Source organism: Betta splendens, chromosome 2 (assembly GCF_900634795.4).
Source record: "Betta splendens chromosome 2, fBetSpl5.4, whole genome shotgun sequence".
Lineage (NCBI taxonomy): Eukaryota > Metazoa > Chordata > Actinopteri > Anabantiformes > Osphronemidae > Betta > Betta splendens.
This window is the reverse complement of record NC_040882.2, coordinates 5,901,435-5,913,395: the sequence shown is the minus strand read 5'-3', so window position 1 is coordinate 5,913,395 and position 11,961 is coordinate 5,901,435. Positions and strand designations below refer to the sequence as shown.

Below are 11,961 nucleotides of genomic sequence, written 5' to 3'. Positions count from 1 at the left end.
CAATAATAGCCTCTTATTTATCCCCAAATTTATAACAATGACAAAAACAAACACAAAAATGGAATAATTATTAAAATGAAATAATTAGAGTTGCATGGTGGCAGGTGACCCTTTACATAAAACATTCGCCTTCATGACTCTGTCTTTCTCGCATTGAAAAAAAAGAAAATCATGTTTCCGCCCGGTTTCGAACCGGGGACCTTTCGCGTGTTAGGCGAACGTGATAACCACTACACTACGGAAACCATATATTCCCTAAACCGATACCAAACCAGCATATATATGTGCCCCTCTCTCACATGTGATAACGTTATAGGGTTTTGGTCGTAACTACCATTTCTGTATTAGATTAGTACAACACCCTACTAAAAGACTAACTTCGGCAGATGACATCTAAGCCTTTTAGTAAAATACATTTATTTGCACCTGATACAGAATCGACTAAGACGGAGCTGGGATCATCAACCAGCTGTTCGAAATCATGAATCGGACCTGCGCTAGAAAGTGTTTTAAAGACAGGGGTTTGTTTTATACGCTGCCTGACTGAGGCCAGCTGGTCCTGAAAGTTTACAGTTCATAGTACGAACAGCAGGGGGCGCTGCGACCGATTATGTTTTGTGACAAACTACTACACTGACTGAAATAACTAAATAACCTATAGATCAAATAACCATTTATCATCAGACAAAGTGTCAACATTAAAGAAGGAAAACTGTAAAATTAAAGACTAATTTAATTTGAAATGTAGGCACAGAACTGTTTATTATAATTTACAGGAATATCACAGAAGAAAAGCCATCCTCTACTCATATAAATAAGAACGTTTTAGACAGTGTCCTTGAATGGAAGAGCACAAACTGAAATTTGTAGTACAGAAAATGTTTGGCAAGTTCATGGTGAAAAGCCTTATTCCGGGACTCCATTTTACAAGATCATGGTGCAACCAAATATTTTCACGGCATATAAAAAGGTTATGTTGCAAATGATCACAATACTGCAACCACAAAATTCCATCCTGAAGCACAGCAGGTCCTCCTGTTGTTGACACATCTGGCTCATATGTGACAGAAGCAGCCTGTTGACAACAAATCAAAATTAGCAACGTGTCAAGCATATTCATATAGAAATAACTAACTCATTTAGGTGAGAGCTGATTAACCTTAATCTCAGAACGTTTATGGCAATCATGACTGCAAACACAATATAATCTAATAATTATCAAATAAATGCTTGATACCTGTGTAGAGCAGCTTCTCTCCTCTGATCAATCTTCCTTTAAGTTGTCAATGAGCTCCTGTGTCTGCTGGGCTAACCTCCTCTTCTCAGCTTGCTGCTTCTTCAGGGCCTGCTCTGCTTTCTTACTTTGGTAGATCTTGACCCCAGCAAACGCCAAACACAACAACAGTGTCTTCAGGGCAAGGATGTAAAGGAGGATGGGGACGTTGTCCAAAGCCTGCAGCCAGAAGGTTCATGGTTAAACATTTTGTTTCTTCTCAAGTCAAACTATGAAGATCAAAACACATTCCTGTAGACAAAACGGAGCAGGACACCACAGAAGAGATACGTTATACTTTTCTGGATTGTGCAATGTGAAATGAAATAAGAGGAAATCTGTGGAATAGTCAAGAAAGATTCTTCAGCTGTCGAGATGGGAGGTGGGAGTTAATTTGGTCACAGAGAGAGGACGTGGTGTATGAAAGAGAGAAGCAGCTGCTCACCATGTGCATTCTAGGCTTGTAGTTGTAGTGTGTTCATGTACATAAGACTTCCCTGCACAAACCCTATTTCAGTTGTAATTATTTCATTAAGAAGAGATAAACTGACAGAAACCACCTGATGAACATGAAGACTAAAAACTTATCAACTAATTTCACTCAAGTCGGCACCACAAAACAGTATGTATTTCATTTACTCAAACAGTTATTGTTATCCTATTTCTAGATCCTGATTAAGATCAGATCATAAACTGTGGGCTATATAAAATCTTTATTTCATATTTAAAGCTTCGCCTATCTTTACCTTAACTAGTCATGCCTTGTAACCTTATCATTAGCTAAGCCAGACTCTCTGCCTATTTCTGTATTGATATTTAAATTGATTTTCTTTGTTTCTCCAACTAACCTATTGAACAGACAACAGAAATGCGTCCTGATGGTCACATCATTTCGCTTTACTGTATAAATAAGAGGGTAGCCGCTAGCTAACCTCCTATAGCGTTATCAATGGCTCAGCTGCAGCAACGTTAGCATTATGCTAGGGGAAGCTTGCGGTCTAACGCCAGGCTTTACCACAAAACAACCAAGATATAAACACCAATTAAACGGTTGAGTTATCAACTGACCACACACTTTGAATATGAGCTTGTTTACCTTCCAGTTAATCATTGTAGCTTCTCTTGTGATGGAACTTCTTCACTGTGGGACATGAGAAGGTTTTTAAGGAGAAGGCGGGACTTGTTTTAACGGACCAATCGAATCTTTTCTGGTCATTTTGCATTCACAGTAACAACACGCAATTGCCCTCATTGGAAATGTTTTCCATTTGTTTTTAACTATTAGTTATTATTTTACATTACCTGCATGATATATGCTACGAAATCTAATTATGTATACTATATTTATGTTTAATTGTAGTATATTTTTACGTATATATTTCAGCAGCGTCAGAACGTGAATGTCTTGTGTCTCCTGTAAAGAATATCCTGGGACCTGCATGAAGGTTCTAGTATGCCAGTAAAACTGTGACGTAATTTGGTAGGATTTTAATAAAATAATGATATAACTAAGTGCAATCGAACCTGTACAGTACGTTAACGGAGTGTTTATTATTTACCTTTGTATTTATTCATGTAATTATACAGAGGTAATGGAGAAGAACTTACTAAAATCGTAAAAACAGTAGAAATTTTTCTTTTGCATATTTTCTATACAGTATTTATTTTTTTATGCTACCTGTCTTGCAGTAAAAATAATTTGTGACGCTGCGTTATGGTAGCTAACGCCACGTTGTCTGCTAACGCTACTCTAAGCTAATTTTGCGAATGTTTTGATATAGTTGCGTCTCTAATAATTTCATGTTTTAATCACGTTTTAGCGTAATATGATTAAAAAGATTAATTCAATTCAATTAGACCATTGTCTCTATATATTATAAATCTTGTAAGAAGCCGTAGAAATGCGTGGTCACGGTGGCCGAGAGGTTAAGGCGTTGGACTCGAAATCCAATGGGGTTTCCCCGCACAGGTTCGAATCCTGTTCGTGACGATGTTTCATTTATACCAGTATTTAGGTTTTGTTTTAAAACACGTCCCTTTTACTGACCGCATAGCTCGGTGTTTGAATGAGCTCATCGTGTAAGTTGCCTGGTTGTGCTATGCTTTGGCGTTGAATAGTAATAAATAGTATGAATCAATCCCAAAAGACTGTTGTTCCTGGCAGGCAGTGTTATATGTTCCGATCATACCATTTATTGAACTGACAGCATGATGAACATGACCCAGACTTTTTTTCTTAAAAATAGTGTTTATTACAGTGACCTTGTTCCAAATGCCTGGCTCACAGGTCACATTTTCACAGGTTACACAGAATAAATAAATATATGGAAAACCAAATGTAAACTGTGACTTATGCCACAATCAAAATTAAGAAATTATGCACAATTGTTTTACTTTTATAACATAAAAATCCAGTAACTAGGTTTAGCAATGTCTGAATAAATTACTGTGCACACTGCAACCAGAAATCGCACATCTCCCTGTCTTAGAAATTGATTGTCATCGTGGAATAAAAACAGTATGAAGGTACTGTTACAATGCAACCCCATCTACAACACGACCTAAAGGAAAAAAGCTCAGATGGCACTTTTCTTGATAAAAATTCACCCACAGAGGCTTATATTCAAGTATAATATCATAATTGAGGTGGATGATAATTTGCCCCAGACTAATTGGAAGCTGCACTCAGCTGACCAACAGCCGGCAATGATACAGTGCAAAGAAAGTAATTTACCTTCAGAGAGTAATTCACCTGCAAAATCAGAGAAGACAACAATCGCTAGCTACTAAATGTGGATGTAAACTTTAAGATATTTTTTTAAAATGAAATGGAATGTATTTGTCACATTTGTTAGACCTCGTGATTACATAAGTGTAGATGACAAAAACAAAAATGTTCCTGCTTTTAGCTGAAGGTTCACATTGTTTTGGCCAATGAGAGTAAACAACTTCTACCTTCTGCATCAAGATTTGTTTTTATAGCTCACTGCTTTATATCTTCATAAACTAACTAAGCATTCATTGTTAGAATGAATTAACATTTTTTTAACATTTAAGTCACATGGAACTTTGCAGTGATCAAGCCATCTTCTGTATATGAACAGTTATTTTAATAAATACACAACAGAATAAATGTGTCAGCCCTCTTTTTGTCAAGTGTTTTTTCTATATTCAAATGAGCATGGGATCAAATGTACTGGGCTAATATGTCAGTTTTAGCAAACTTCACTTACAGTAACAAAATCAATTGCTTTAGAGTTGAATGAAAAGAATTACAATAAACATAGAAAAGTGGGAATATCATTGGAATGAATTTATACATTAGAATCCGCTTTAACCATAAAGGCTTTTTTGCTGACATGCAGTCTCCAGCTGCATTACAATATCAGAGGCTGAGGTCTTGCATGCTGTCAGTTCCTAAGCTAAAAGGGAAGAAATAAATCATGGGGTGATCTGTGATGGACCGTGAAGGGATCACACACACTGATCTTTTGGCTCATCACTTCGCTCATTTTAGTGGTCTAATGACATCACATCCATCTGTCCAAACTTTAACCATAATTCCAACATGCTGATTATTTAACCCACCTACTGTATCTATCGACAACTCTTTATCCCACTGTAAAGTCCAAACAGCTCTTGCTACAGTACAAATGTTTGTCAGAGAAAACATTTCTTGATTTCTTTCATTGCTTGAATGTTCTCTTTGGCAACATGTCCATTTGATGAGCAGGATGCTTGCGAGCTACTGCCCCTACATGACAAACAAATTCTAGCTCGACAAAATCTACACCCAGAGCTGAACCTATCAATGTATCTACATGCTTTTGTGTCCATGCTTTAGCACAGCTGCATTCTGGACAATCATGAATCTGTTGGAGCTTGATGTTGGAGTCGTCCTGTCATAAAGGACTTTGGCTGTTTGGACATCCAGCATGTCTTGTGTCTTCTTTCATGTGGTGCTGCATTAAATACCTTTCTTATACACTCCTACTCAGCTTGTCTGGCCACCTTTGTCGCTAGAGGTAGGGTGTTGCTGAAAACATCAACGTATCCAACCCATGCCAGGTAACGTGCTTAATAGAGGACATGATATAAAGGACACCAGTCACTGCAATGTCACCACACACTGTGTCATCTTCGCCTCGTGATCCTCAGGAAGCATTCCTCCTCTGAGGAATTCAGGAAGGCGATGCCTCCGTGTTGTAGCATGTTCTCCCTCTCCAATGATGACTGGCTGAAGCCTGACAGCAGATGGGCTCAGTAGTGCCCCCTGTGGTTCGTCCTCGACATTGTGAGTGGTAGAGACACTGAGGACAGAGAGGACACCTCCCAGTAGAGTGAACGAGACAGGAAGAGCTGGTAGAGGATCACCATGGCGATGGACTGGCAGAGGATCACGCCAATAGTGACCACCTGTAGAGAAGACGAGGCAGAGAGTCACAGCCTGTGGGTGGATCTGCTTCAAATTGGAATGTGAACAGACATACAAACCTTCTCCCTCTGGTGCTCACTGAAGATGACAGATGTGAGGATGAGGACTGGATGACAGAGGAACCACAGGAAGCATCCCTGCAAAGAAGGCCGCGTGTGAAGCTGCAGGCGATGTCTGCGTGTCAGGCTGTTTTACTGCGTGCTTCAGTTTACCTTGGCAAAGCTGAGGTAGAAGTCTCTCTTCAGGGTGCTTCTCTCAGTGGAGATGATCTGGTAGAGGACAGAGGCCAGTAACAGGGCCAGACCCACTCTCAGAGCCATGAGGAGTAGACCTGCTAGGCTCTGCTGTGCATGGTAGCTGTGATGTCCCCCCTCTGCCTCGGCATACTGCTCCCACAGCAGCAGCGCTCCCTGAAAATGGCCGCAGGCGGCTTTGTTTAAGCCTGGTGGCTCCTCTTGTAACATATTATGCTGATAACGTTTGGTGCAAACCTGTGTAATGACTCCTCCAACAGCGACAGCCGTGGAGGCAGGAGACTGTTCCCACTGCAGAGGTCTGGACTGAGGCTTCCTGCCCCGACTCAGGGTCCAGCCCATACACAGACTCAGCAACATGTACAGCATGGACACCTGGGACACCATATCCCACACTGCAGAAATAGTGTAAAGATCGGCCTGGTAGTTAGTATTTGCTTTATGTATTAGTTTAGCAGTTGTGCACATGATACAATTAATTTCACTTAATTTCTACAATAAGCAATACTTTTTGCTAAAACTAGGCTTTTAAAGCACATGCACTGCATACATATGTGGGGCAATAGATAGAAAGTGACGTACACTCTGCCAGGCTGCCCATCAGAGGAATACCAGAACCATCACGAGAATATCTGCAGATCACACAACAAGACACAATACAGCATTATTTTATATATCTCGCCTCACTAATACACCTTTAGACCTTAAAAACCTGTTTCGGGGCTCCTCCTGGATCTACCTGGCCAGGTGGACGTAGTTGCAGAGAGCCGAGCAGCCCTGTAGGGCCAGCGCTGTGGTCAGGACCTTCAGGACCGTGTGCATGGGACCTCCTTTCTTCATAGCCTGGTACAGGGGCTGGATGTAGATACAGCAGGCTATGAAGTAGGCCAGCAACAGGAGGAAGTAAAAACTGTGCAGGCCTGAATGAGAGCGAGAGGAAAAAGTCAAGTGGAAATATTTTGCACCACGTGAAGGAAGAGTTCACTTCAAAGATGTGCATGTGATGCGTCATTTAGAAAAATGTGCTCGTGTTTGACAGACTATCTGCCATCTGAGGCTGTGCTGGTATTCAGCATGTCTAACCTGCCTCCTCGGCGCTGAAGTGATCCAGAGGATTTCCAGCCGAGTCGGCATTGAGGAGCAAAACAGTGAAACTGAGATCAGCGTCAGAAGGAATCACAGCACTTTCCTAAAGGGAAGAAGTATTACTAGCCTTAAATTATTTATAACATCTTGACAGTTTTACTGTGTGTGACATCTCGTGATGCTGCTGTACCTGACAAGTGTATCTGTCAGCATACAGGACAGTCCAGGCTGTAGGAGAGGGCTGACGAGGGATTGTGTGGTTGTGTTCCTGTTTACTCAGAGAAACTGAAGCAGGCAGCGGATGGACGGAGCCGAGACAAAACACGAGAAGAAAAATCAATACAAATGCACCACATCCTGCTCATCAGAACCCGGTGCATCATATTTCTGAACTCTAGTTCTTACTGGTGAACTGAGCTCTACTGAGCCTGTCAGCGCAGCTGAGGTTGTCCAGGTCCGACTCCACATCCTGATACAACAGCAGCCTGGACTCTTTCTCTGCAGCCAGAGCCGAGTTGTCGAGTCGACACACCAGCAGGCCGTTATCACCTGGGCAAAAGTAGGAAATGAGTTGATTGTAATAACAACCACGCAACAATGTAGTGGGGTTGTAATTAATCAGCTTCTATAATGTCTTATTTTAGGCCACTGGGCTCAGTCCTAAAATCACATCCTGCTGTTATCTCCACAATTAATAAGTCCATAGGAAGACTTGCATGAATAAAACTAAAAGTGTTATTATTCCCTGTTACATAATACAAAATAAAACAAAGTAGTGTTATCGGTGCACACGTCGGATCAGATATTGACAACGTCGCTGTGCCCGTTAGTAACAAACAGAGAAGCAAGGGATCGAGAGAGAAGCAGCGAGTCGCGCGGACGCCGCGTCTCCAGGAGCCTGTGCTGAAGTGACACGTTAGCAGCAGCAGCGCATCAGCATCGTTACCTTGGTACATGAATGCGGTGATGAACTGGCCGCTCTGCTGTCTCGCCACTTCGCTCTTAAACAGGCCCGGTACAGTTTTCCCCAGAGCCTCCGAGCCGAACCACATCACGGCTACAACAATGACCAGCAAGAACGACATTCTAAAGTTATAGACAATTACGCGTTAGCTAATCGATTCAATGAGCCACGAAGCCCAAACTAAACCTGGTCGATCAAGGCGTCCGTGGATAGCAGAGGCGTAACCGGAAGTTAGTTAACAATAAAATGGTTTATTTTATTAAGTTGACTCCGGTGGTCCTGGCTTTGGCTGCTTCATGTGTATTAGAACTGTTTCATTGTTTTCGGTCTGAGAAACAGATTCTTCCCTTTTAACAAGTCAGTAAAAGTTGGTTCTGTCGTGAACCATGTAAGCCAAACTCTTATTTCGAAAATCCCTTCGGCCTTCACGTGTTTATAATAGCTCACTCGACACGGTTGCCATGTCCAGTCGGGAGCGCTGACAGTTTGATTGATTTGAGGGTCACGCAATAAGAAAGCGTTGTATTGTTACGTCACGGTAAAACAGCCAATCAACGCATAGAAAGCGTTGCCGTTAAGGTAAACGTGCCACCCATTTCAACGTGTCAACACTGCCGCAAAACAGCTGCGGCTGTCGTGCAGTGCACAATACTTCCACTGTATTGAAGAAAATAGCATACTTCTGCACACAGTGGTTTAGGGAGCAGAACGGAAAATAAAACCATAAAGATACATCATGTCTATAAGGGATATGATGTAAAATGACACCAGCTGGTTCACCGATGTAAGGATGGACTTTAACAGGACTGTTTTGGTGACAGGAGGCTCTGGATTCATGTAAGTAAACGCGATATCAGTTAGGACACGAGGGAAGGATGCAGCCACTGTCAGACATAGAAGATAGATCTTCACAAAGTAACAGTAAAACGATTACCGGTAATCGACATAATTTAGTTGTGTCAAACGGGGCTTATACTAAGATATACGTCTTAAACCTAAAGGGAAATATTCAATAGAGGTTTATAGTTATAACATTGATATGAACAGGACTTCTAACACTGGTGATGTCTCCTATGTCGTTGTCTTTTTCCCTTCAGAGGGTCGCATCTCGTGGCTTCACTGGTCACTAGACACTCAGACTGGAGAGTTATTAATCTGGATATTGTAAGTTTTCACTTTAACTTTTTTTTAGCATCAATTCTAGCACATACTATGTGTAGTATTATGTACAGTACCTCTGTGATTTCAGAGGTTTTGAATTGTCCCATCATTTCCAGTTAGACTACTGCTGCAGCTCCAGGAGTCTGGAGAGCATTGAGGACAGAGCAAACTACACCTTCATCCGGGTAAGAGCTGCTGCATTGTACCTCAGCAGGTCTTCAGGGAGAATGCAAACTGTTAAATCTACTTGTGCTGCCAACAGGGAGACGTGTGCAACTCACGGCTGGTAAACCACATTTTCCGCACAGAAAACATTGATGTGATCTTTCACCTGGCGGCTAAAACGCACGTCGGTGAGCGCAGAGGCTACTTGTGCACCTTGGTGATTTTACAGCCTGGTTCACTCTCACAGTGCACTGTTTGTTCCCTCAGAGTCCTCGTTTGAATCGCCGTCCAGTTTTCAACGCGTCAACATCGATGGAACAGGCGTTTTACTGGGAGCCGCCCATCAGGCCCAACACCAGCCACAGTGCTTCATCTACGTCAGCACGGATGAAGTCTATGGAGCCAGTCTGGACCAGGTCGGCAAACAGCTCTACATGATCTGGCTTTGGGGTGATATTGGGTCAGTTATTGACTTGGATGCTTGCTCTGTGCAGGTGTTTGACGAGACCAGTCCACTGAGACCGTCCAACCCATATTCTGCCACTAAAGCAGCTGCCGAATACCTGGTTAGATCCTACTGGGACAAACATAAGGTACACAGAAGCCAGTTATTAGTTTACAAGTGTGTGAAACTTTAGGCCATCTCAAAAATACTAAATGAATAAATAATAAATGTTTGTGTGAATACTGCAGTTTCCAATCATCATTACCAGGAGCAACAACATCTACGGGCCGAGACAGTACACTGAAAAGGTAAGGGCTTCTACTTTTATTAGGGACATCACCTCATCGCCAATAAATAATAATTATCTGGATCTTTTAGGTCATTCCGAGGTTTCTCACCCTCCTGCAAATGGACAAGAAATGGTGGGTTTGACTTTCACTTTGAGAAGGTTTTACTTAGAACTTCATCATCAGAATAGTTTATGGACACAGTTTGTCCCATCTGTTACAGCACCATCCAGGGAAGCCTCCCTAAATCGCGACACTTCTTGCATGTTGATGATGCTGTCAGTGCCTTCCTGCTGCTTCTGGAGAAAGGGATTGTGGGAGAGATCTACAACGTGGGCACCAGCTGTGAGATTCCTATCATCCAGTTGGCCAGGGAGTTAGTTCAAATGGTGGGTTCATGTTCAGCTGTGGCTTTAGGTTTGCATTCTCCTAAAGATAAAGCAGGAGGCAGCACGAGGACACTACACAGAATAGAAACACTAATGCTGGCACATATTCTGAGTCAAGTTGTAATATAAACTTTTTATTTAATTGCTAGGTTAAAAATGTGCCAGACTCTGACGTAAATGATTGGCTGGAGTTTGTGCCTGACAGGTGAGTCAGGCAGTGCAGACAGAAATGCTACTAGGTCCAAATACCACAACGCACTGATTAATACACCTACATGTACTGATATCTGCCAGGCCGCGGGTCGACCTGCGCTACCCCATTAAATGTGAGAAGCTGCAGCAGCTGGGCTGGAGAGCTGAGGTGTCCTGGGCTGAAGGCATCAGACAGACCGGTACAGTTACACTATCAGCTTTTGCAAACAAACATGTACAAATGGCTCCTTCTGTATGATACAGTATGATAATGATTCCTGTGTATCTTGTGTGGGTGTTACAGTCAAATGGTACCATGACAACCCAGATTTCTGGAGAGAAGCGATCGAGAACCAAGGACCAATCAGCAGCAAGTCTCATTAGATTATCAACAACTAAGTGGCTCAGGTGTGTTTGACTGACTGGACACAAGTCACTGTATTTCACGTTAGCATAGCACAGAGGTCACTATGGCTGAATTAGGGCTCACATAAAAAACCCATACCCAAACCCATTCCTCTCAGCTGTCTGAGGATTGTTTCTTTAACAAAGCAAAGTTTCAAATGGAAAAGAAAGCACTTTATCCCGATGATTATGATGTAGCTGAAGTTGTGGTCTTATCTGCTCAGCCGGTTCATTGTTTTAGATCAATACACAGGCATGAAATGAAACATGACATACTGTAATCTGACTAAACCGGCTTTAGACTTTGCTGCAATTGTGTCAAGTTGCCAGATCATTGTCAGGAGTGTGTGGATTTATGTATTACAGACACGTCTCAGACATGACAGCTGTAAAGGGTTTTCTTTTTCCCCCATTATCTCACTTCCTTTGTTGCGCTTTCTCCAAAATTCAACTCTAGCAGCTTGTGATCAGCTGAAAACAGGAGGGATACATTAATTACAGTCACTGTAGCAATGAGGCTCAGAGAATTCAAATAATGCCATTTGCTGCATCAACCTGTTTCACTGTATGTACCAAAGACCTCAGGAAGCTTTCATGTCAAGTAGAAAGCAGTTGGTTTCTTGTATTCATGAAGCCTCAGCAAAAAGAAACACATGAAGGAAGTCATGAAGTGCAATAAAAAGCCTTATTTCCAACAGCTCACTAGCTTCTAAAACCAGCTGTGCAGGTTTTAGTTTTAATCCTAATTGTTTATTATATATAATTAAGAATAAGAATAAACAGTCAGGGGTTTGTTTTATACATAGATACATATCATGTTATAGAATGTATTTCCTGCTAATAAACGTGTTTAGCAACTATGAAGTATCCAGTGTTGTTCATTATTCTCTCAAACAAACAGAAAA

General features: G+C 41.7%; 3 protein-coding genes and 2 non-coding genes across 5 annotated transcripts; 2 read left to right on the top strand and 3 right to left on the bottom strand.

The window, feature by feature from the left end:
• Positions 1 to 172: 172 nt before the first annotated feature.
• trnav-aac (transfer RNA valine (anticodon AAC)) lies at positions 173 to 245 on the bottom strand. The gene has a single exon. It is a non-coding gene; the product is annotated as a tRNA-Val (tRNA).
• Positions 246 to 743: 498 nt separating this feature from the next.
• LOC114851099 (small integral membrane protein 11-like) lies at positions 744 to 2,519 on the bottom strand. Its single transcript, XM_029142673.2, has 3 exons — positions 2,370 to 2,519; positions 1,238 to 1,453; positions 744 to 1,075 (listed from the first exon to the last, which is right to left on the bottom strand). Exons 1-2 carry the CDS (start codon positions 2,382 to 2,384, stop codon positions 1,265 to 1,267), a joined length of 204 nt encoding a protein of 67 aa, XP_028998506.1. The 5' UTR covers positions 2,385 to 2,519; the 3' UTR covers positions 744 to 1,075; positions 1,238 to 1,264.
• A 662-nt stretch (positions 2,520 to 3,181) lies between these two features.
• On the top strand, positions 3,182 to 3,263 carry trnas-cga (transfer RNA serine (anticodon CGA)). Its single transcript has one exon. It is a non-coding gene; the product is annotated as a tRNA-Ser (tRNA).
• Positions 3,264 to 3,501: 238 nt separating this feature from the next.
• gpr180 (G protein-coupled receptor 180) lies at positions 3,502 to 8,241 on the bottom strand. The gene is made up of 10 exons (XM_029142654.3): positions 7,995 to 8,241; positions 7,454 to 7,597; positions 7,239 to 7,333; positions 7,046 to 7,151; positions 6,702 to 6,882; positions 6,545 to 6,594; positions 6,200 to 6,357; positions 5,921 to 6,118; positions 5,768 to 5,845; positions 3,502 to 5,689 (listed from the first exon to the last, which is right to left on the bottom strand). The coding sequence occupies exons 1-10, from the start codon at positions 8,131 to 8,133 to the stop codon at positions 5,534 to 5,536; spliced, it is 1,305 nt and encodes a 434-aa protein (XP_028998487.1). The 5' UTR covers positions 8,134 to 8,241; the 3' UTR covers positions 3,502 to 5,533.
• Positions 8,242 to 8,622: 381 nt separating this feature from the next.
• Positions 8,623 to 11,916, top strand: LOC114851095 (dTDP-D-glucose 4,6-dehydratase-like). The gene is made up of 12 exons (XM_029142660.3): positions 8,623 to 8,849; positions 9,110 to 9,176; positions 9,290 to 9,358; positions 9,436 to 9,526; positions 9,606 to 9,754; positions 9,833 to 9,931; positions 10,032 to 10,091; positions 10,162 to 10,205; positions 10,294 to 10,459; positions 10,609 to 10,664; positions 10,754 to 10,851; positions 10,956 to 11,916. Exons 1-12 carry the CDS (start codon positions 8,803 to 8,805, stop codon positions 11,033 to 11,035), a joined length of 1,026 nt encoding a protein of 341 aa, XP_028998493.1. The 5' UTR covers positions 8,623 to 8,802; the 3' UTR covers positions 11,036 to 11,916.
• The last annotated feature ends 45 nt before the right edge of the window (positions 11,917 to 11,961 follow it).